The sequence below is a fragment of the Narcine bancroftii genome, chromosome 6, assembly GCF_036971445.1.
Source record: "Narcine bancroftii isolate sNarBan1 chromosome 6, sNarBan1.hap1, whole genome shotgun sequence".
NCBI classification, from domain to species: Eukaryota; Metazoa; Chordata; class Chondrichthyes; order Torpediniformes; family Narcinidae; genus Narcine; species Narcine bancroftii.
The window spans coordinates 246,181,625-246,204,182 of NC_091474.1; the positions used below are offsets into that span (position 1 = coordinate 246,181,625).

General features: G+C 39.5%; 1 protein-coding gene across 2 annotated transcripts in view; it reads left to right on the forward strand.

Annotated features, from left to right (window-relative positions):
* Positions 1-22,558, forward strand: part of LOC138737212 (inactive tyrosine-protein kinase 7-like) — a 315,556-nt gene that overhangs the window by 272,388 nt on the left and 20,610 nt on the right. For both annotated transcript variants that reach the window (XM_069887883.1, XM_069887885.1), the window contains 4 exons: positions 1,838-1,993; positions 7,243-7,475; positions 10,571-10,651; positions 13,312-13,463. In XM_069887883.1, the coding sequence (XP_069743984.1) occupies positions 1,838-1,993; positions 7,243-7,475; positions 10,571-10,651; positions 13,312-13,463 (622 nt within the window). The remainder of the gene's footprint in view (positions 1-1,837; positions 1,994-7,242; positions 7,476-10,570; positions 10,652-13,311; positions 13,464-22,558) is intronic.

Consider the following 22,558-nt stretch of genomic DNA (forward strand, 5'->3'; position numbering starts at 1 on the left):
ATACATTCACCTTAGACTTCGGTTGGACTCTGACAGCGGTAAACCTATACTCAACATGCTCACACACTAAAAATGGGGACTCTTACACACACTCAGTTCCCTAATTAAAGGGGGTGCAGCTCCCTGCAAGTATTGATCTGTCACAATACTACAGCTCAGCTTTAGTGTAGTGCACACCTTATGTGCGACACTTCCAGCGATGTCCACAGGAGCAATGTCTTGGGGTTGGACCACAAGGCAGAGAGAAAGAATGTGCTATGCATCAATGTTATATACAGTGCTTCTAGCCAATAATTACCTTAGATGATTTAAATTAACCAATGGCAAGGTGTTCATTTATGGGTGGCCAGAATCCAACCTTGATTGACAGGTGATGTGACTTCTGAATAAGTTTCAGACAGGGAGGACATGTGACCACATGCAATACACTCATTCCAGACAAGCAGGGAGGCCACGTTTACTCCACAAACAGCAGCAGATCAATTTTTCTTCCTGGTTCCTGTGTATACACTTTTTCCAGTGTCCCTCTCAGAAATAAGGCCCCAGCAGAAACAGACAGACAGCCCCTGGTTTATAAGACCAGTGCTTATAGTTCCTCCAGCTGTGACCAAGCTCAGTGCACCCATCTGCACTTTACATCCTTTTGTGTCTTTGCCAATTTCAGATATTAAAATTAACTGTTGATCTGTTTATGGAAGCAAATTCCAAAGTTTCACCTCTGTGCAGCAAAGTATTTCTTAAGTTCACTCTGAAAGAGGCTGGTTTTAATTCATAGGATCCCATTGGAGTAGATTGAAGAGCTACTTAATACCACCTTCAAAAATGCTTTACCCTTGTGGAATTTCCAAAAGTAAGCCTGAAGTGAGGTCATTGAGAGAGAAGCAGTTTTAGCCACTCCTTATACAGAACGTTACACCACAGTATAGGCCCTTTGGCCCACAATGCTGTGCTGACCAAAAGATAAAGGTTCCATTATTGTCACATAATACTACATTTGTAATGTAACATACATAAAATTCTTTTATCTATCATAAGGAAGACAGAGTCGCCACTTTTTCAGTGCCCCTCTCAGGAATAAGGCCCCAGCAGAAACAGACACACTGCCCCTGGTTTACAAGACCAGTGCTCTAACCACTGAGCTATCAAAGCCTTGACAGCTATATAAACCTACTGAACAAACTAAACCTTCCCTTCCTCAAACCCATAACCCTTTGCTTTTCTTTCATCCATGTGCCTGTCTAAGAGTCTTTTGAATGTCCGTATTGTACCAACCTCCACCACCACCCCTGGCAATGCATTCCATGCACCCACTGCTTCTGTATATATAAAAAAAACCCAGAAAACAAAAAAAACTTACCCCTGACATCATCATCAATTGCATTTACACAAATCTTATGCCCACCCCATTTTATTCTCCCTATATTACCCCCCTCCCCCTCATTCCACTATTCACCCACTCACTAGGGGTGAATTAACGTACCAAACTGAATGCATTGGGATATAGCAGGAAGCCAGAGCATCCAGAAACAACACCCTCTATTTGAGAGGGTGCAAACTCCACACAAGCAGAAGTTCTAGGTTGTAATCTTAGAATTGCGACCACATATCTGTGAAACAAGATATAGGAATCAGGATCGAATGTAGGTGTCTGTGAAGCAGCAGGCTCCTCCAGCTGTGCTTGACCCATGGACATTGGCTTCACCTTTCCTCGGGACAAAAGGATTAAAGTCATTTTATATAAAAAATGTAGTTATCTTGTGTATGTCTGTGTGTGCATTGAAAACAAAAATTAGACAAGTAGCTGCATGAGACCTTTCTAATTTTTTTTTACTGCTAGGTGGCTCTGTGCAACAAAATGGTCAGCTAACAGCAGAGATTCAGGAGGAAGCATCCATTAACAATGTCAGTACAACGGTGGTACCTAACAAACGCCATAGCATGCATGATAAACTGCACTTTCCTCGTGCAAACCTCCAGACAATCACAGCCCTCGGTGAGTACCAAGACATGAAATGTCTAAGAACATAAGAAATTCTTCTACCTCTGTACGGGAAAAGCGTACAAACTTTACAGACAGGGTCAGATTTGAACCTGGGTTGCTGGCGCCGTAAGGGAATTGTTCTAACCGCTACACTAACTGTAACTGTGCTGCCCTTAAATGTCAGAATCTTACCTTCCTTTACCAGCTCCTTAGCCACTAATTAAACTGAACCTGCTCACTAGCATGTGGCAAGGGTAGCAATCCAGACATTGCCACCTTGGAAGTTCTGTGTGTTAACTTGCTGCTTAGCTCCCAGAACTCATTCTGTAGGACCACATCTCACAGTAATATGTTTGCCTCCTTTGGATATTATGTGACCTGCTGAGTTCCTTCAGCATTTTTGTGTTTTTACCATAATCACAGCAACTGCAGACTTTTATGCCTCACTCAGGGAAATGTTTTTTGCCTTGTGTCTATGGGAATTTTGGTTCTGGAGATAAAATTCAGCTCGTGCTTTACCAATGACTCTCATCTATTTGCTGAGCAAGAGTTCTTTTACAATTGAATGTCAAATTCTTTTTGATAAAGTCAAAAGAATACAAACTGGACATTAATTCAATGAGCATAGGAGGAATCAACAGATCCACTAGCATCAGTGAGAGAAAAAGAATTGTCAACATTTTGGGTTGGAATCGTTCAAGACCCACTGATTTTGCTCCACCTTTGCTGCAGGTTCAAGCATCTGCAATCTTGAGTCTCCATTAATTCAAGGAGACTTTTTTTTAATGTTCAGTGATGGTGATAGTTGAGTGATGAAAAATTTTAAAAATACCCTCCATGGCAGAATTGATCTGAAAGTGCAGGGTACAATAATATGGCTGCAGATTCCATCACATTGTGGGGTGGATGGAAGTCAGGCGCAGTTGATTTCAAGAGTCAGAATGAGCCCAGCATCAAGTTTTCATCTGCTATTCAATCATGAACATTGCGTGAAGCCTAATCTGTCACAGATGTGATGCCTGCTGGTCAGGGCCAGGAACATTATGATGGTGAGGCAATTAATCCTCTGTACATGGCTCCATCTTGAATGAGAGTGTCAAGGGAAAAGAGTGGCTGAGTGTTGCCTTGAGGAGAGATCTAGTCTTCCTTGAAAATAAACGCTCTTCTGAGAGTTCTCACTGTCCAAGAATGTGTTTTGCTGCATTAACCCTATACCTGGTGTGTGAGTGGCCTGATTGGTTCAGTTATGTGCAGAATATCAAGTTCAATTTTATTATCGTCCGATTGAAAATGTACAACCAAACAAAAGGCATTTCTCCAGACTACAGTGCACACACATAATACAATGGAAGATCCTAAGATCCAGGCCTTTTGGTCTGAATTTTCCGGATTCTCAGGCAGTAATTTTAAAATTCAAATTTAAGGAGGAATAAAGAAGACGTGAACAGATCAAAAAATAATTTATTTGTTCATTTCCACATCTGTGGCATTTATCATGTATGCACACAAAAGCCTGCTAAATTAAAAAAGTTTGAGAGTTTTCAAAGAATCCGGATTTTTGGGTGATCTGGATTAATGGCATCCGAATTTTTGTACTTTTACTGTACACAAAGATACATAAAATAAATATGTACAAATATTCCTGAATAATTTACTCATTTCATTTATAGGAGACCCAAGGTTCCAGGGTACTCAATCTCCTTCAATCTCACGGCCTTTGGAAAGAAGCTATTTCCGAGCCTGGCAATCCTGATTTCAAAATTCTTTCCCCTTCTGTCATCTTTAGAGGAAAGGAAAACCTCAGTGATCTTCTCAACCATTTTAATAATCCTCTGTATTGACTTCTGGCTCGATGCTTTGTAGCTTTCCTGCTACACAATGATGCAGCCAGGCAGGATGTACTCATTTGTGCTCTTATAAAATGTTGTCAAGATGAGAGCTGATAGCCTTGTATTCCTTACCCTCAGGAAGTGTAGGTGGTGCTGAGGCTGCCTGACTAATGAGGAGGAGGAGTTGTAACCATAATGGAGCCATTGATGTGCAGTGGAGAGTGGTCAACCATCATTCTTCCTGAAGTCCACAATCATCATCTTTGTCTTGTCCACATTGAGACTCTGGTTGTTGTTCTCAACCATTTTATGAGACTGCCAACTTTCTCTGTTTTTCTCTTCTACCCTCCTACCGATATCCATCTATGGCTTCTTACCTGTTAGCCTGTTCTCCTCCCCCTGCCTACTCCTCCCCCTGCCTACTCCTCCCTCACTTTTTTTTTGAGTTTTCCATACATGTAATAATATCCTAGTACAAAATATAACAATCAAATATTAATATCCAATCTATTAGATGATGATATAAACCCCAACTCCCAACCCCCTCCCCTACTAAACTAACCCCAAAAGAAAAATGAAAAAATCAACTAGAATAGAAACCAGGTTACTGCAAGTTCCCCCTTACAACACAGAATTAATAATTTCTTGCATAATATTTCAAGGAGGTTAATGAAGTTCGAGGCTCAAGGAAAAGGCCTAAACATTAATTCCCTCAATTCTTAAGTAGAGGCGTCAGATTTTCAAAAATACATCATACTTATTTCTCAAATTATAAGAAATCTTCTCCAAAGGAACATAACTATACATTTCTGCATTCCAACGTTCCATACCCAAACGGGTATCTGATTTCCATGTCACTGCTATACATTTTCTTGCTACTGCTAAAGCAATCGTTAAAAATTGTTTTTGATATGTAGATAGTTCTCCCTCCACTTTTATTCAAACACATTTTTTGCTCATACCTTGACGAAGGGCTCAGCCCTAAAAAGTTGGCTACTCTTTACTTCCTCTAGGGTTTGCATGACCGGCAGGATTTATCCCACACTTTTGTGTATTGCTGTACAATCACAACGTTTGCAGACCTCCCTGTTTAATTCCTTTGTAAGATGACTCATCATTGTTGTGGATAACGCCATCTTCTGATGAATCATCTGATTCTGTATGAACTGAGTCAGCAGCTCGAACACACAACCGTGGAGTGTGTCAGTGCTTTAGCATGATCAGATCAGGGACTTTGCTGGCCTTTTGGTCAAAAAGTGCAGGATCCAGTTGCATAGAGGGGTGAGGAGTTGAATGGGGATAGTTTAGTTTGAAGCATGTGTACTATCAAAAATAAATCAAAGATTGCACTCTTTGGATCAGCCATTCTCAACAGGTGCCATATGACCCCCCCCCACCCCCACCAACCCGGGCCACAGTACATTTAAGGGGGAGCACAGACTGAAATCCTTATAAGGAGGGCCTGTGGTGGCCTACAATTGCGGAGATTGGGCCGGCACATCGCGTGGCAGCAGACGCAGACAAAGATCCCTAAAGCAACTCCCAGGACAACGAACCGGTGGGGGTAGAAGCTGGGGCACCATCAGACCAACACCCCTAAAATGCCATTGGTCAAGCTGCCCAGCTAACTGAGCAGAAACAGGCTGGGGAAGAAGGGCATTCATATGCATGAATGTTCCCACCCACTATTGTAATTAATATGGATGACTCAGTTGATCAGCAAAAACTGCAGGAACTTGAACAGTATAAAAGCAACCGTGTGTGTGTGTGTGTGTGTGTGTGTGTGTGTGTGTGTGTGTGTGTGTGTGTGTGTGTGTGTGTGTGTGTGTGTGTGTGTGTGTGAGCACTAAGGAGTGTGGTAGAACACCGGGATCTGGGAAATTCTTCATTACTCAATATTTTTATTGGGTTTTATAAGTTAATTATACATAGATAATAATAATAGGAATAAGTATCCAAAATACATTGTTACATATGGCTACAAATAACCTGATATATTGAAAAAGACAGAAAATGTAAAAATTATGCTAATAATTTAACCTCTCCCCTGTGATGTTATTGGTTGAACATATGTGTTCCACTACTGTAAAAGGGAAAACAACCAAACCACAAAACAGGATCTAAATAATCTTATAAATTGTGAAAATAATTAAGAAAAGAACCTGATAAACTTAATAAGTTAAAATTCATTTCAGTAGTAGAACATCTAATTTTTCCAAAGTCAGGCATGCCATCACATCTGATAACTATTGGCTATGAATAGGAAGGACAAAATCTTTCCATCTCACTAATATTAACTCTTCTAGCAATAAGGAGAACAAAGGCAACCTCATGGGATTGTAGCCCAGACAAATTCAAGTCAGTTGACTTACTCGTTGCAAACAGGGCAAGAAAAGGATTAAGAGTCAAATTAATATTAAGAACGAAAGACAAGGAATGAAAAATACTTTTCCAATAAATGAAAAGAGAAGGACATGACCAAAACATATGAAACAATGTACCTTTTTTAGTCTTACATCTGTCACATTTTGAAGAAATATTAGAATAGATTTAGCCAATAAACTTTGGAGAAGTAAACTCAATGTACTACTTTAAATTGTAATAATGAGTGTCGGGCACATAGAGAAAATGAGTTTACCAATTTCAAAATAGAGTCGATGTAGCATCAGAAAATAATTGTTGAAAATCTTGCTCCTATAATTTATTAGTCTTGTCCAGGGAATTACCATGAGACAACAATAATCACTCACAAAGAACTGATATCAACTTTTTATGATTCGGTTTAAAATTATAAATCTTCTCTATGGATCTGGGAATTCAGATGCGTAATTCTCTCAAAGTAGCATCACAGTCGATAGGCTTGTAGAAAGCTTTAGGTACCTTGACCTTCATAAATCAAAGAATTGAGTATAGGAGTTGGGATGTTATTGTTAGGACATTATTCCCTGAAGTGAGAAGAAAGAAGGGAGATTTGATAGAGGTATACAAAAGTATGATGGGTATAGATAGAGTAAATGCAAGTTGGCTTTTTTCATTGAGTTTAGGTGAGATACAAACCAGAGGATATGGGTTCAGGGTGAAAGGGGAGAAATTTAGGGCGAACTTCTTCACGCAGAGAATGGTGGGAGTGTGGAATGAGCTGCCAGCTGAAGTGGTGAATAAGGGCTCAATTTTAACATTTAAGAAAAATTTGGTCATGTACATGGATGGGAGGGGCTATGGTTTGGGTGCAGGTCAGTAGGACTAGGTAGAATAATACTTCACAGACGAGAAAGGCCAAAAGCCCTGTTTTTTGCGCTGTAATTTCTGTGATTCTATGGAAGGGATCTGATGAGCTTTGAGCAGAATCCTAAGGGGATCATAGCTGAAAACAGGTTGGAAATGGCTGCTTTGGAGTATGTGTTTTAATCTAGGTACTGTTTGTGAATGCAGGAAAAGGAGAGTATGGCGAAGTGTTTTTGGCCAAAGCCCGAGGGATTGACAAAAGTGAGCCAGAGACCGTTGTCCTGGTGAAAAGCCTGACTACACGGGATGAGCAGCTGCAGTTGGAGTTTCGGCGAGAGTTTGAGATGTTCAGTAAAATGAACCACAGCAACGTGGTGAGGCTGCTGGGCCTGTGCCGTGAAATGGAACCCCAGTACATGATCATCGAGTATGTGGACCTGGTAAGAGACTTCCCTGTGGCACTGGGGGTTACCAGAGAATGGCACGAATGTGACTTAAAACTTCCTCATGTAGCACATTTTGTGAACCACCATTGTGACTGGCTAATTGGTTTGTGCATCAGGAACCAAAAGTCGATGTATTCTGAGTTAAATTATGTATATCCTGAATTAGTGAGTCAGTACATGTTTTTATTTGAACTGATGATTTTGACTTGATGCCAAACACTGCTTACATCTTAAGGTTCAAGTTTACATTTGTTTCAAAATGTATCAGGGTTTGTAGGTCATTTGAGAGTCACTGGGGGACATGGGCTCAGAATCAGAATTTATTGTCATGAACAAGTCAAGCAATTCAATGTTTTCTTTCTTTTGAAAATATTTTTATTGAGTTTAACATAATAATCTACATGCAAAGTCTGCCAATATAGCAAAAGCATATATATCACAAATTAATTCTGGATAGAAACCAGTTGAGTTACATTGTACCAAGTCTTGGTCAAAGCACAGAATAATATCTGTCTAATTTGATGATATGATCGAGCACAGCCATAATTAAACCAATATATAATCAATTCATTTTAAAAAAAGAACAATAAAAAACAATCTAATCTACCCCATCCCACTAATCAAGGTTACCTTATGGAAAAAAAGTGAGAATATGGATCAAATAGCAAACTTCAGAAAGCAGACAGTGCCGGAACATCCAAATGACTTGTATCTGCCGATCATGATAGTATGAATGGGTCCCATATCTTTTCAAATTGAAACTTTCTGTCTATAATGTTGTAAATGAGATATCATTTTCTTCAGACTTAAATAACTACTGTGTATGAGTCGATGAAGATTCATCTTTCCATTTGATTAAAATTGCTCGGCTACCTATCAACGTGCCTAAAGCTAGAACTTTCTCTTGAGATACAGACACAAGTATATCTGGTTCACGAGAAAAAACAAACAAGGCAATTAAAGGATATGGTTCTATTTTGATCTTAAAAATAATTGATAAAGATTAAAAACTGTTTTCCCAAAATCTTCCTAAATTGCGACACACCCAAAATATATGGATCAATGAAGCTTCACAAATTTTGCACTTCTAAATCGAACTCCCATCTCTTTCTCGATTTTTGTGTGCTTTTGCACTTTCACTTTGGAGAACCAAGTAATATTTAAATGTGTTCCCCAGCCAGATTGTTCATTCCATCTCACTAGTTTAAGGTGGGACCACAATTCTCTGTCTTCCCGCTATGCAGGAGGTCACCTGGGATGATGGCCGGTGTCACACCCATATCCGTGTGGTCTCAGCATGCGTCAGCCATTTTCTGGGCCAGTTTGCGTCTCCGTGCACGGGCTGCTACAGTATCAAATTTTGGTGTTTCAGATGTAGGGTATTTTTATAATTCTAATAACAGAATGCTCCTTTTTTTCAAATGGACATAATCTAAAATTGATTATTTTCTAATTGATAATTGATTTCTTGGACTAAAGCATGTGATTATCAAGCAATAGTTGTACCTGATCATGCTCCTGTCATTTTAACTTTTAATTTTTCTGACGTCCCTTCTTCCAAAAGACAATGGACATTTAATACCACTTTAATTGCAGACAAATTTTTTAAAACTTTTTGGAGCAACAAATACAGTTTCTCTTTAATTCTAATTTCTCCCCATCCATGTCTAATTTGATTGTTTGAGATAATATGAAAGCTTATTTGAGGGGACAAATTATTTCTTATAAGGCCAATATTAAGAAAAAGTCTAATAAAGAAAGATTAGAAATAATTAATCAAATTAAACAAATTGATATACTTACTATTTTCTCAAAATAAAAATCCAGAAGTAACCGGATCAGTCTGAGTCGGCATGGATTTATGAAGGGGAAATCATGCTTGACTCATCTTCTGGAATTTTTTAAGGATGTAACTATGAAAATGGACAAGAGAGAGCCAGTGGATGTAGTGTACCTGGACTTTCAGGACGTCTTTGTTAAGGTCTCACATAGGAGATTAGTGGGCAGACTTAGAGAATATGGTAATGGAGTTAGGGTACTGATCTGGATAGAAAATTGATTGACAGACAGGAAACAAAGAGTAGGTATTAACAAGTCCCTTTCAGAATGGCAGGCAGTGACTAGTGGGGTACCGCAAGGCTCGGTGCTGGGACAGCAGCTATTTACAATATACATTAATGATTTAGAGGAAGGGATTAAAAGTAACTTTAGAAAATTTGTTGATGACAAAGTTGGGTGGTAGTGTGAAATGTGAGGAGGATGTTATGAGAATGCAGGGTGACTTGGACAGGTTGAGTGAGTGGGCAGATGCATGGCAGATGCAGTTTAATGTAGATAAATGTGAGGTTATCTACTTTGGTTGCAAGAACGGGAAGGTAGATTACTATATGAATGGTGTAATTAGGGAAAAGGGAGATAATCTCTGAAAGTAAGCGTGCAGGTATAGCAGGCAATGAAGAAAGCTTCATAAAAAGGGAAGTTGAGTATAGGAGCAAAGAGGTCCTTCTGCAGTTGTACAGGGCCTTGGTGAGACCCCACCTGGAGTATTGTGTGCAGTTTTGGTCTCCCAAGTTTGAGGAAAGACATTCTCGCGATTGAGGGAATGCAGCGTAGGTTCACGAGGTTAATTCCCAGGATGACAGGACTGTCATATGTTGAACAATTGGAGTGACTGGGCTTATATACACTGTAATTTAGAATAATGAGAGGGGATCTAATTGAAACATGTAAGATTATTAAGGGATTGGACACATTAGAGGCAGGAAACATATTCCTGATTTTGGGATATTTGCACTTCATGATTTTTTTTAAATTATTCTCTCTCTATCGCACAGTCTGTTTACATTTTGTTATCTGTTTACAGTTCTTTATTTGTTAAAATGTTTACACGGTGTACAGTTTTTTGCATTACCAATAAGTGGTTATTCTGCCTGGCCCGCAAGAAAAAGAATCTCAGGGATATATTTGATGTCATGTACGTACTCTGACTATCACCCTGGTATATTTGTGCTGCAGTGACTGCCACCTTGCACTGGCCTGGTTCAACCAAGACATTACTAAGCACTCTCACATCACCACTTGTCTTCCAGGGAGACCTCAAACAGTTCCTGCGCATTATGAAGGGCAAAGACGAGAAGGTCAAGTCACAGCCATTGCATTTGAAACAGAAGGTAGTGGATCAAGAATATGTCGATGTGTCTTTTCAATTGTTTGAATACTAGCTGGAAAATAAATTACTGCTTTAGGTGATCACGATTGGAAGGGTGCCGGGCACAAAACTACTCAACGTTGCTGTTCCAAAACTGGGAACAGAACCATGATGTCACTATGTTGACAAATTTCAACTTCTTTGCACCGTCTCCACTTTTTTATTCCCTGAGTCCACTCAGTAATTCTGACACGGAATACTTTCACCTGTTGTCCAGATTTTCTGGTGTTACCTTGCCCTCTACACCTTCCCCAAATGCTGTCAACTGAGCTGGAGAGTTTTGTGGCCATTTAGCCCACTGAGTGTGCACCACTATTCAAATCATGGCTAATGTATTTTTCCTTTCAATGCCGTTCTTTCCATAACTAATCAAGAGCATATTAACCTCAGCCATCTGTGGCAACAAATTCTACAGATGTTGTTAAAGAAACCTCATCATCTCTGTTCTCAAGGGATGTCCTTTTATCAAAACTGTACCCTGTATACCCAGACTCTTCCTTTGGAAACACTCCATCTAGCCCTTTCAATATTCGGTATTTTTGGATGAGAACCCCCTCATCCTTCTAAACTCGTGAGTACAGGCCCAGAACCATCAAATGCTCTTTGTATGTTAACCCTCTCATCCCTGGGATTGATCTCATAAACTTCTCTGGACCGTCTACAACTCTAGTACACCCTTAGACATGGATAATACCCCAAATGCAGTCTGACCAACTACTTGTAAAGGCTCAGGTTTGTATCCTTGCATTCATATTCTAGCCCACTCAAAATGAATGCATTTGCCTTCCTTAATATCAACTCAACTTGCAAGTTAACCTTTGTTGAATCCTGCTCTGGGGCTCCCAAGTCCCTTTGGACCTCCACTTTGTGAATTCCCTCCCTGTTTTAAAGAAAGTCTACACTTTTATTCCTTATACCAAGTGCATGACTATACACTGCCCTAAACTGTATTCCATTTGCCACTTTGCCCATTCTCCCAACCTATCCAAGTCTCACTGTAGACTCCCTACTTCCTCAATGCTACCTTCCCCTCCACTTATCTTTATATCATCTGCAAACTTGCTCTCAAAGCCACAAATCCATCATTTAAATCATTTACTTTCAACTTGAAAAGTAGTGGACCAAATGCCAACCCCTGCAGAACACTTGTCACCGGCAGCCAGCAAGAGAAGGCTCACTTTATTCCCACTCTTTGCCTTTTGGCTAGGGAAGGACTCCTGGAACTGTTTTTTCCTGTACTAGTATAGTGTTCTTTCCAGTGGGTCTTTGGCCATCTGTCACAAATGTCATCCTTGGCTGTTTTCCCTAAGCCAGGCCACTGAAATCTTCTACTCTGTACATTTAGGACCAGTCAAGATAGTGCATTTATAATGTGAGTTGCAAAGTTCTACAAGGACAATAAACAGGAGCAGGTCCCATGGTCCCCTCAGCCTGTTCTGCTACTCAGTAAAATCCCAGCTCGTCTGATTATGGCCTTGATTTCATTTCTGAATATCCACCACAATCTTCAACTTCCTCTTCAGTGCAATTCTGACCCTCAATTTCAAACATATTCAGTGATGCAGGTTTCATTTTGCTGGAGCAGAGTTCCAAAGTTTTCTGGCCCGGGGAAAGAAGTTCTTTCTTGTCTCTTTCTTCAATGGGCATCATGGATTCTGAAACTGTTCCCCTGTTTAGATTACCCCCTCCACCCCTTGGACAAGCATTCTCTCACCATCCACTTGGTTAATCTTCTGTTTCAATAAACTGGGGACTTACAGTTTAAGATGGTGAGAAGCTGTTTCTTTCTCGAGGGTTGCAGGTCTTTGGAGTTCTCTTCCCCGGAACTCCCTGAAGTGGAGGTGGCACAATTGAGGTCTATGCAGTTGGCAAGTTCTAGGCAGTTGTTTGTATAAGTTATTAGGTTGGCACAGCACTGTAGGCCAAAGGGCCTGTACTGTGCTGTAGAGTTCTATGAATATATTAAAGGTGGAGTTAATGGACATTAAAATCTGAAGGCTGTGGGGAGCAGGGTGGGGGGAAGCTGTGAGCTCCTTGAACAATGGAACAGTTTGGAGGATCTGATGGCTTCAGAATGCTCCTGTTATGCTCTCCCTCTTGAACTTTTCATCACACTTCCAAGTGTCTTGCCCTCAGGCTCAGCATCCAATTTTTAATTGAAATTTTTTATAGAACATTGGAGCACAGAAAACAAACCCTTCAACTTTTCTATTTGTGCCAAACTATTATTCTTTCTAGTCCCATTGACTGCCCCATATCCCTCCATACCCCTCCGATCCATGTACCTCTCCAAATTTTTCTTAAATGTTAAAATTGAGCCCACATTCACCATTTTAACTGCCAGCTCATTCCATACTCCCACCACTTTCTGTGTGAAGAATTTCCCCTAGAACTTCTTCCATTTCACCCTTGAACCCACCTTTATCTCATGTTTAAAAATGTAAATTGTTGCATTTGACCAATGTTGCAAAGATCCACCTTAAGATAAATTCCATTCGATCCAGAGTAGCAGGGACTCTTGGTTGATCTCCCCAGGGGTCCAGCTAAAATAGAGGTCTGGCTTATGATCTCCTTCTTAAGATCCATATACATACTCCTAATTTAACACCTTTACTTTTCCAGGTAGATATCTGCACCCAGGTGGCACTGGGAATGGAGTACCTGTCAAACCATCGTTTTGTACACAAGGACTTGGCTGCTCGAAACTGCCTGATCAGTGCCCAGCGGCAGGTTAAAGTGGCAGCACTTGGCCTGAGCAAGGATGTGTACAACAGGTAGGCAAAATGATTCCTCCATGATGAGGTTTAGTCAAGCTTCTAGAAATTGGATTATTTTTCTATATTTTCTACATAAATTGTAAACCCACAACTTGTAGGATGTGATGATCCCACAATTTATAATTATAAAAGAGAGCAACAGCAGCAGAAATGTAAACTGCTCTTTGCATTCTCAATCCTCGCCCTGCTTCTTCTTTCATATTGGAGAAGTTGCAGGTTGATAGGTTTGAATTCTTCTCATGTTAGGTTTCCCCTGAGATGCTCTGTCCTTTACCATTTTCTACTGCTTTTGAGGTAAATACGATTCTAGGAAACTGTGAATACACAAGAGAGGTAGTGCGTGTTTGTCCTGATTAATGGGAAGCGATGGATCACTCCACACGATGAGAAAAGTTTGTTTTCTCTCATCATTTGTTTAACATTCATAAAGCTTCCTTGAATTAAATATTTTTATAGAGTCCCAACTGCGGCAGGGGTGGTGGGGGGTGCTCAGTAAATATTCAAATTATTTTTTTTCACCACATATATTGTTAGTCGAGGAAATTTTTGGCCAAGTATGGTTGGTTACTTAAGAGAGTGGTTGAACCGAGGGAATTTGTGATCTAAATCCATACATCCATCAATGTCACCATGCAGGTTGATAGGACAGTTAAGAAGGCCTATGTTGCAACTCCTCAAATCTCTGGTAAGACCACACTTGGAGTATTGTGTTCAGTTCTGGTCACCTCATTACAGGAAGGATTTGGAAGCTATGGAGAGTGTGCAGAGGAGATTTTCTGGGATATTGCCTGGATTGGAAAATAAGTCTTATTAGGCAAGGTAAGCAGAGCTGGGACTTTTCTCTTTAGAATGTAGAAGGATGAGAGGAAGCTTAATAGAGGTCTACATGATTATGAGAGACATAGATAGAGTGGACAGCCAGAACCATTTTCCCAGGACAGGAATAGAAAACACCAGGGGACATCTGTACAAAGTGAAGGGAAGGAAGTTTAGGGGAGACATCAGGAGTAAGATTTTTTAAAGAGAGTTGTGGCTGCCTGTAATACCTTGCCAGGGATGCTAGTGGAAGTTGAAATGGGCATTTAATAGATTCTTTGACAAGCACATGGGTGGAAGAAAAATAGAGGGTTATGGGGTAAGGAGGGATTAGTACTTTTTTTAAAGGAATATATGGGTTGGCACAACATCTAGGGCCTGTACTGTCTGTAGTGTTCTATGTTCTAAGACATCTGTTTCTCAATCTGCATTGTGGATCAGCATGGCTTTGTGTAGGAAGTTGTGCCTCCCAAATTATTTTTTTTTAAAGAGCTGGTGAACAAGATTGAGAATTGTTTACACCACTTTAGCGAAGCACTTGACAAGTTCATGTGTGGTCGGCATAGGATCCAAGGTGAGGTAGCCAATTGGATGCAGAATTGGCTTGATAGCAGGAGGCAGAGGGTTGTTACAGAGATTGGAGGCAAGCGTGTGACACGAAGCCAAGTAGAAATATTTGTCTGTTTTTAAGCTGCTGTTGCATCATCAGGTGCATGAGGCAAACTAGACTTTTCAAATTCAGGTTCATTATCACCTGATTGTACATATACAATCCGACAAAATAGTTTTGCATAAATAATCAAAATAAATACAGTACAACTCCGATTATTGAAAATCCTCATTTATCCAAAAAATTTTTTGATCCTGAAGAGACATCTGTTTGCCTCCGAAAAATTTTGGACAACAGGATATCCGAAACAATCAGAAATCCTCAGTTATCCGAAAAAAAATTTTTGGAGCCGAACTAGCCTCACAGATTGAAAAAAAATTTGTCCGATATGTAATTAGTCCCTCCCCTCTCTCTTTCCATTTCTTCTTTACCTACCCCTATTGACTTTTATCCTCAACTCTTCCTCTCGAGCTGCCTCCCAGCCGCAAACTGTTGGAAGAATTCCTTGTCCTAGAGTCATCGAGCAGAGTGGCCTCCCAGGCAGGAGCTGGACAGGCATTCGTATTTCCCTGGTGCTGGCACTGGCAGAGCAGTTCCATCTGGGGGGGGTTATGGGCAACAAAGATCCCACATTGAGCCACTGCTCTGAGTGGGCCCGTGAGGTGCTGGAGTGGCTCCGAAGAGGTGCCAGAGTGGCGGATGTGAAGCCAGAACAGCCCCTGCCAGAACAAGCCCCTGGGGAGACAGGAGCACACCGGTCTGGGAAGCCTCCCTGGGGATTGGTGGCAGCAGTGGGGACATGTCCAGGATTGGTAGCAGCAGTTAAGAGGTCTTGGTGATTGGCTGAGCATTGGGGATTGGCAGCGGCCAGCATTTTTTTGGTGAGAATTAAACATTATTTTAATGATTAAGAAAACCTTCCCTTGTTGTTTGTTGTTGTTTAAACATTGATGGAAGTAATTTAACCATATAAGCATATATATTTATACATAACCATGTAACAATTACAGCTCAGAAACAGGCCAGTTCGGCCCTTCTAGTCCATGCTGAACACCTTCTCCCACCTAGTCCCATTGACCTGCACCAAGCTCTTGTTGCTGCTATTTAAATAATAACCAGTTATCTAAAAAATTCAGTCATCTGAAATAGGTCCTGACCTGACCATTTCAGGTAATTGGAGCTGTAGTGTATATATAAATATTTGGGTGATTTTCACATTTTCATCAGTCTCAGAATCTGAAGGAAGATGCTATTTCTCAGCTTGGCAGTCCTGATTTTGATGTTCCTGTACCACCTTCTTGATGACAGTGGGTTGAAGATACTGTGCTCCAGATTGAAAGGTTGTGCCCTATTTCGCAACACTCCCAGTAAATGTCATTGATAGAGGAAAGAGAGATCTCAGTGATCTTGACTATTTTAATGATCCTCAGTATAGACTCTGGTTTATAAATCTCTGTTTAATAAGAAATTGTGAAATTTCTTTCCACAGACTGTTGTGGATGCTGAGTCATTGGGTGTATTTAAGACAGAGATTGACTCTGGTTTAACCATCTGGTTTACAGATGGTTTATAGCTACCATCCCATACAATGATGCAGCCAGACAGGACTCTCTTAATTGAGCTCCTGTAAAAGGTTGTCCTTCGGGAGTGTTGGCACTGCTGCGCCTTGCTGACTAATGAGGTGTAAAAACACAATGCTGGAGAAACTCAACGAGTCAAATGGTATACTTTGTATAGCAAAGATAAAGATACATAACCAACGTTTTAAGTTTGAGCCCTTCATCAAAGTGTGAGCAAAATGTAGACAGGTGTCTGAATAAAATGGTGGGGTGGGTAAGTACTAAAGACAGGAGAGAGAAAAAAGTAACTGAGTGGCTTAAGTATCTATGAATATTCTGTTGTTATTCTGTGCAGTTTTATGTCAAATATTTTGTAAACCTACAGAAACTGTGCTATATGTGAAGATTTTCACATAAAGGATCGTTAGTTTGTCAACTAGCTTTGTAATTGAATGAGTTTTGATTTTACCATTTCCAGCAAATTTAATAATAATGATCTATGAATTGATGGGTGTTATTGTTATTAATTTATTTCAACATTGCATCACATAACAATAAGAAATACTCATTGATGTTTTATTTAATGGAATATCAACTGAACAAAGTAGTTCAAAGTATAGAATAAAATCTTAGCTAAATACATTACTTCGTAGAATTCAATCATACTTGTATCAAAATATGCCAATACAATTTTATTTGCCATGAAACATTTTCAAGTTTACATTTGCACAAGCATTCAGTGCGCACATACTTTTGACACAGGGAAAAAATTTGCATAACAAAATAATTTTGTGCACACTACTAAAAATTAGAAGGAATGTTGATTGTGAGCAGTTTTGGGCTCATTTAAGAAGGGATATGCTGATGTTATAGAGAGTTCAGAGGAGGTTCACACAAATGATTCTGGGAATGAAGGGGTTATATGAGCAATGTTTGGTGCCTCTTGTGGACTGCACTCATTGGAATTTAGGAGATTGAGAGAGGATGTCATTGAAACGTTTTGAATATTGAAAGACAAAGACAGAGTCGATTATGGAAAGGTTGATTCCAATGAACCTGATGTACAGAACAACAACTTATGACTGACAATGAGTTTTTTTTAAAAACTTTATTTAAGATTTTATAACATGAATAACATATAGGATTACATTTTAAAAAAATTAAGAATAAAATAATAAAATTACAATACAATATCAGTAATCTAAATAAACTATACCCTCCCCAATAAATATTACACATTAATAACCCGACTCAAATTAGTCCAACACCCCCTTCCCCCCCAAAATAAAGAGTGAAGAATTAATAAAGTTAATAATATATGTGAGAAAAAAACCCACTTACAAAAGTTAAGATGAAACATATATTTAACTCAAACATAATATAAAAAATTAGTAAAGTTATTAACAATATCTATCAAAAATTCTTAAACAATAATCAATTCTTAAAAAAAATTGTAGCATGGAAAAAAAAGATGAAAAAAAAACTTTCTCTATAGAGATAAACCTTCACCAAATATCAACTAACTTCACATCTATCATCATATTAGTCACATAAACCACCATCTTAAAACAAAATTCAAACCTCATTAAGCATTGTACAATTCCATTTTAGTACTCTTCCACCATCTTTCCCTTTTCATCTTGAATAGTTATCCAATAAAAGCTCCAATACTACATTTAAATATCCCCAATCATTACGTTAAAATTCAGATATCCAAATAATAAAAACACATCTACAACGAAATCTATATCTTCAACAAATGGAGCATAAACCACAAACAAAATTCAAGCCTCATTAAGAATTGTACAATTCAATTTATAACTTTCACCATTATTCCCTTCGTTCTATAACTAAAATAGCAAAATAATATACACCAGAATTACCACTCCTTTCACCTTAAAGTTAAAGAAAAAAATATTTAAAAAAACTTATCCATCCCATTCACATTTAAATTTCAAATATTCCTTATCTACTGAATAAACTTTACAAAAAAAACCACATCAATTTTTAGTTTTTTAAACAATCAAATACTTTCTTATGCTTTTTTATATTTAAACAAAAAAAAAACCTTCACTCTTTAATCTAATAATACAAAAAAAAGGAAAAAAAACGGGTAGGAGGTTAAAAATACCCCCTCCCGTCTAAACCGCGCAATGCGGTAACTCCCAAAAAAAAATGGGTGTGAGATAACTCACACGTAGCAGATGACTTTCAGGAAATAGTGCCTATCCAGTTCTCTCCCCCAACTCTCACTTCATCTTAAACTAACATCATCATTATTTAATATCCCTTTTTTAAAAAAAAATTAGAAAAAAAAAGGACAACTCTTCTTTTAATCAGCTCCAACTGCCGAGTCACCATTACAACCATTCCTTCTTGGAGCACGGCTCTTTTCTTCCATCTCTTGTCTCCTTAGAGATCGCGGTGGACTATGTCTCTGTTGAAACTGAGTAATTGGCAGTTCTTGAGCAAATGCTATAGCTTCCTTTGGAGAATCAAAGAACTTTGGTTGGCAACCATCTTGAAAAACCTTCAAAACAGCTGGATATCTAAAGGTTGCCTTGTAACCTTTCTTCCACAACAACTCTTTAGCAGGATTGAATTCCCGTCGTTGGAACATAACTTCTTGACTCAAATCCGCATAGAAGAAAATTCGATTATTTTGAATCATCAAGGGTGATTTTCTCTGTTGTGCATTTCTAATAGCCACTCGTAAAATTATTTCTCTGTCGTAATAATTCAAGCAACGAACCAAAACAGGTCTTGGACTTTGACCTGAAATAGGTCTTCTACGCAAGGCTCTGTGAGCACGTTCCAGTATTATACCTTCCGGGAAATGTTCTTGACCCAACACCTGCGGAATCCATTCAGTAAAAAATTTTCTTGGGTCTGGTCCCTCCATACCTTCCGGCAAACCAATAATCTTTATATTGTTCCGTCTGGATTGGTTCTCCAAATAATCAATCTTTTTCACCAAAGTTTTAATTTGAGTTTGTAAGTCTTTGACCATTTTGGTCACATCAAAAACTTGATCCTGTATTTCGTCTATATCTTCTTTTTTTTAATTTTTTTAAATTTTTCACACTATAGATCACATTATTCAAGATATACACATTTCTCCTTTCAAATATATACAGTGTCATTTTCTCCCCCTCCTCCTGCCTCCCCTCCCCCCCCACCTCCCCCTCCATCCATTCAAAACTCTGAGTCCAAGATACATCAAACTCATCAAACAATGTTGTCACTCAACATTAATGAACAAAAACTTCCACTGAGTCAATTCTTTCCATTCTCTTTTCCTTTTGTCATTTTAGGTGATAGATGTCCCGGTAGGTTTTCTCTATTATATTCCATGTACGGCTCCCATATTTGTTCAAATAATGTTATATTATTTCTTAAACTATATGTTATTTTTTTCTCATGGAATACATTTATTCATTTCTATATACCACTGCTGTATTTTCAAATTATCTTCTAATTTCCAGTTTGACATAATACATTTTTTTGCTACAGCTAGGGCTATCTTAACAAATCTTTTTTGTACACCCTCCAAATCAAGTCCAAATTCTTTATTTTTTATGTTACTTAGGAGGAAGATCTCTGGGTTTTTTTGGTATATTGCTTTCTGTAATTTTATTTAATATCTGGTTTAGATCTTCCCAAAATTTTTTCACCTTTTCACAAGTCCAGATTGCATGAATTGTTGTTCCTATTTCTTTTTTACAACGAAAACACCTGTCAGATACTGTTGGATCCCATTTATTTAACTTTTGAGGAGTGATATATAACCTATGTATCCAATTATATGGATAATCATGTTGAGGAACTTTGGGGGACATCCGATGCGCTCTAGTATTTGCCAAAGCCCTTTCCTGCTCACGGTGTCGAAGGCTTTGATGAGGTCAACAAAGGTGATGTAGAGTCCTTTGTTTTGTTCTCTGCACTTTTCTTGGAGCTGTCTGAGGGCAAAGACCATGTCAGTGGTTCCTCTGTTTGCGCGAAAGCCGCACTGTGATTCTGGGAGAACATTCTCAGCGACACTAGGTATTATTCTATTTAGTAGAATCCTAGCGAAGATTTTGCCTGCAATGGAGAGCAACGTGATTCCCCTGTAGTTTGAGCAGTCTGATTTCTCGCCTTTGTTTTTGTACAGGGTGATGATGGTGGCATCACGACCAACAAGGTCGGGTCAGATACAGCAATGAGCTCTCTGAACCCTTCTCCATTAACAATGGCGTGAAGCAAGGCTGTGTTCTCGCACCAACCCTCTTTTCAATCTTCTTCAGCATGATGCTGAACCAAGCCATGAAAGACCCCAACAATGAAGACGCTGTTTACATCCGGTACCGCACGGATGGCAGTCTCTTCAATCTGAGGCGCCTGCAAGCTCACACCAAGACACAAGAGAAACTTGTCCGTGAACTACTCTTTGCAGATGATGCCGCTTTAGTTGCCCATTCAGAGCCAGCTCTTCAGCGCTTGACGTCCTGCTTTGCGGAAACTGCCAAAATGTTTGGCCTGGAAGTCAGCCTGAAGAAAACTGAGGTCCTCCATCAGCCAGCTCCCCACCATGACTACCAGCCCCCCCACATCTCCATCGGGCACACAAAACTCAAAACGGTCAACCAGTTTACCTATCTCGGCTGCACCATTTCATCAGATGCAAGGATCGACAATGAGATAGACAACAGACTCGCCAAGGCAAATAGCGCCTTTGGAAGACTACACAAAAGAGTCTGGAAAAACAACCAACTGAAAAACCTCACAAAGATAAGCGTATACAGAGCCGTTGTCATACCCACACTCCTGTTCGGCTCCGAATCATGGGTCCTCTACCGGCACCACCTACGGCTCCTAGAACGCTTCCACCAGCGTTGTCTCCGCTCCATCCTCTACATCCATTGGAGCGCTCACACCCCTAACGTCGAGGTACTCGAGATGGCAGAGGTCGACAGCATCGAGTCCACGCTGCTGAAGATCCAGCTGCGCTGGATGGGTCACGTCTCCAGAATGGAGGACCATCGCCTTCCCAAGATCGTATTATATGGCGAGCTCTCCACTGGCCACCGTGACAGAGGTGCACCAAAGAAAAGGTACAAGGACTGCCTAAAGAAATCTCTTGGTGCCTGCCACATTGACCACCGCCAGTGGGCTGATAACGCCTCAAACCGTGCATCTTGGCGCCTCACAGTTTGGCGGGCAGCAGCCTCCTTTGAAGAAGACCGCAGAGCCCACCTCACTGACAAAAGGCAAAGGAGGAAAAACCCAACACCCAACCCCAACCAACCAATTTTCCCTTGCAACCGCTGCAATCGTGTCTGCCTGTCCCGCATCGGACTGGTCAGCCACAAACGAGCCTGCAGCTGACGTGGACTTTTTTTTACCCCCTCCATAAATCTTCGTCCGCGAAGCCAAGCCAAAGAAAGATCCAATTATATTGTATCATACGTAATCTCGTATTTATTGTATTTCTCATAGTTCCTAAACATAACCTCTCCCATGTTTCCTTTTTTATCTTTATGTTTAGATCTTGTTCCCACTTTTGTTTAGTTTTATCATTTATTTCCTCATTCTCCTTTTCTTGTAATTTGATATACATGTTTGTTATAAATTTTTTAATTATCATTGTGTCTGTAATCAGATATTCAAAATTGCTTCCTTCTGGTAACTTCAGACTACTTCCCAATTTATTCTTTAAATAGGATTTCAATTGGTAATATGCCAGCACTGTATCTTGAGTTATATTATATTTATCCTTCATTTGTTCAAAGGATAATAATTTATTCCCCGAAAAACAATTTTCTATTGTTTTGATCCCTTTTTTCTCCCATTCTCTAAAGGAAAGGTTATCTATTGTAAAAGGGAGTAACTGATGTTGCGTCATTATTAGTTTTGGTAATTGGTAATTTGTTTTATTCCTTTCTACATGAATCTTCTTCCAAATATGAAGCAAATGGTGCAATACTGGAGAATTCCTATGTTTTACCAATTTTTCATCCCATTTATATAATATATGTTCAGGTATATTCTCCCCTATTTTGTCTAGCTCTAATCTAGTCCAATCTGGCTTTTCTTTTGTTTGGTAAAAATCTGATAGATATCTTAAT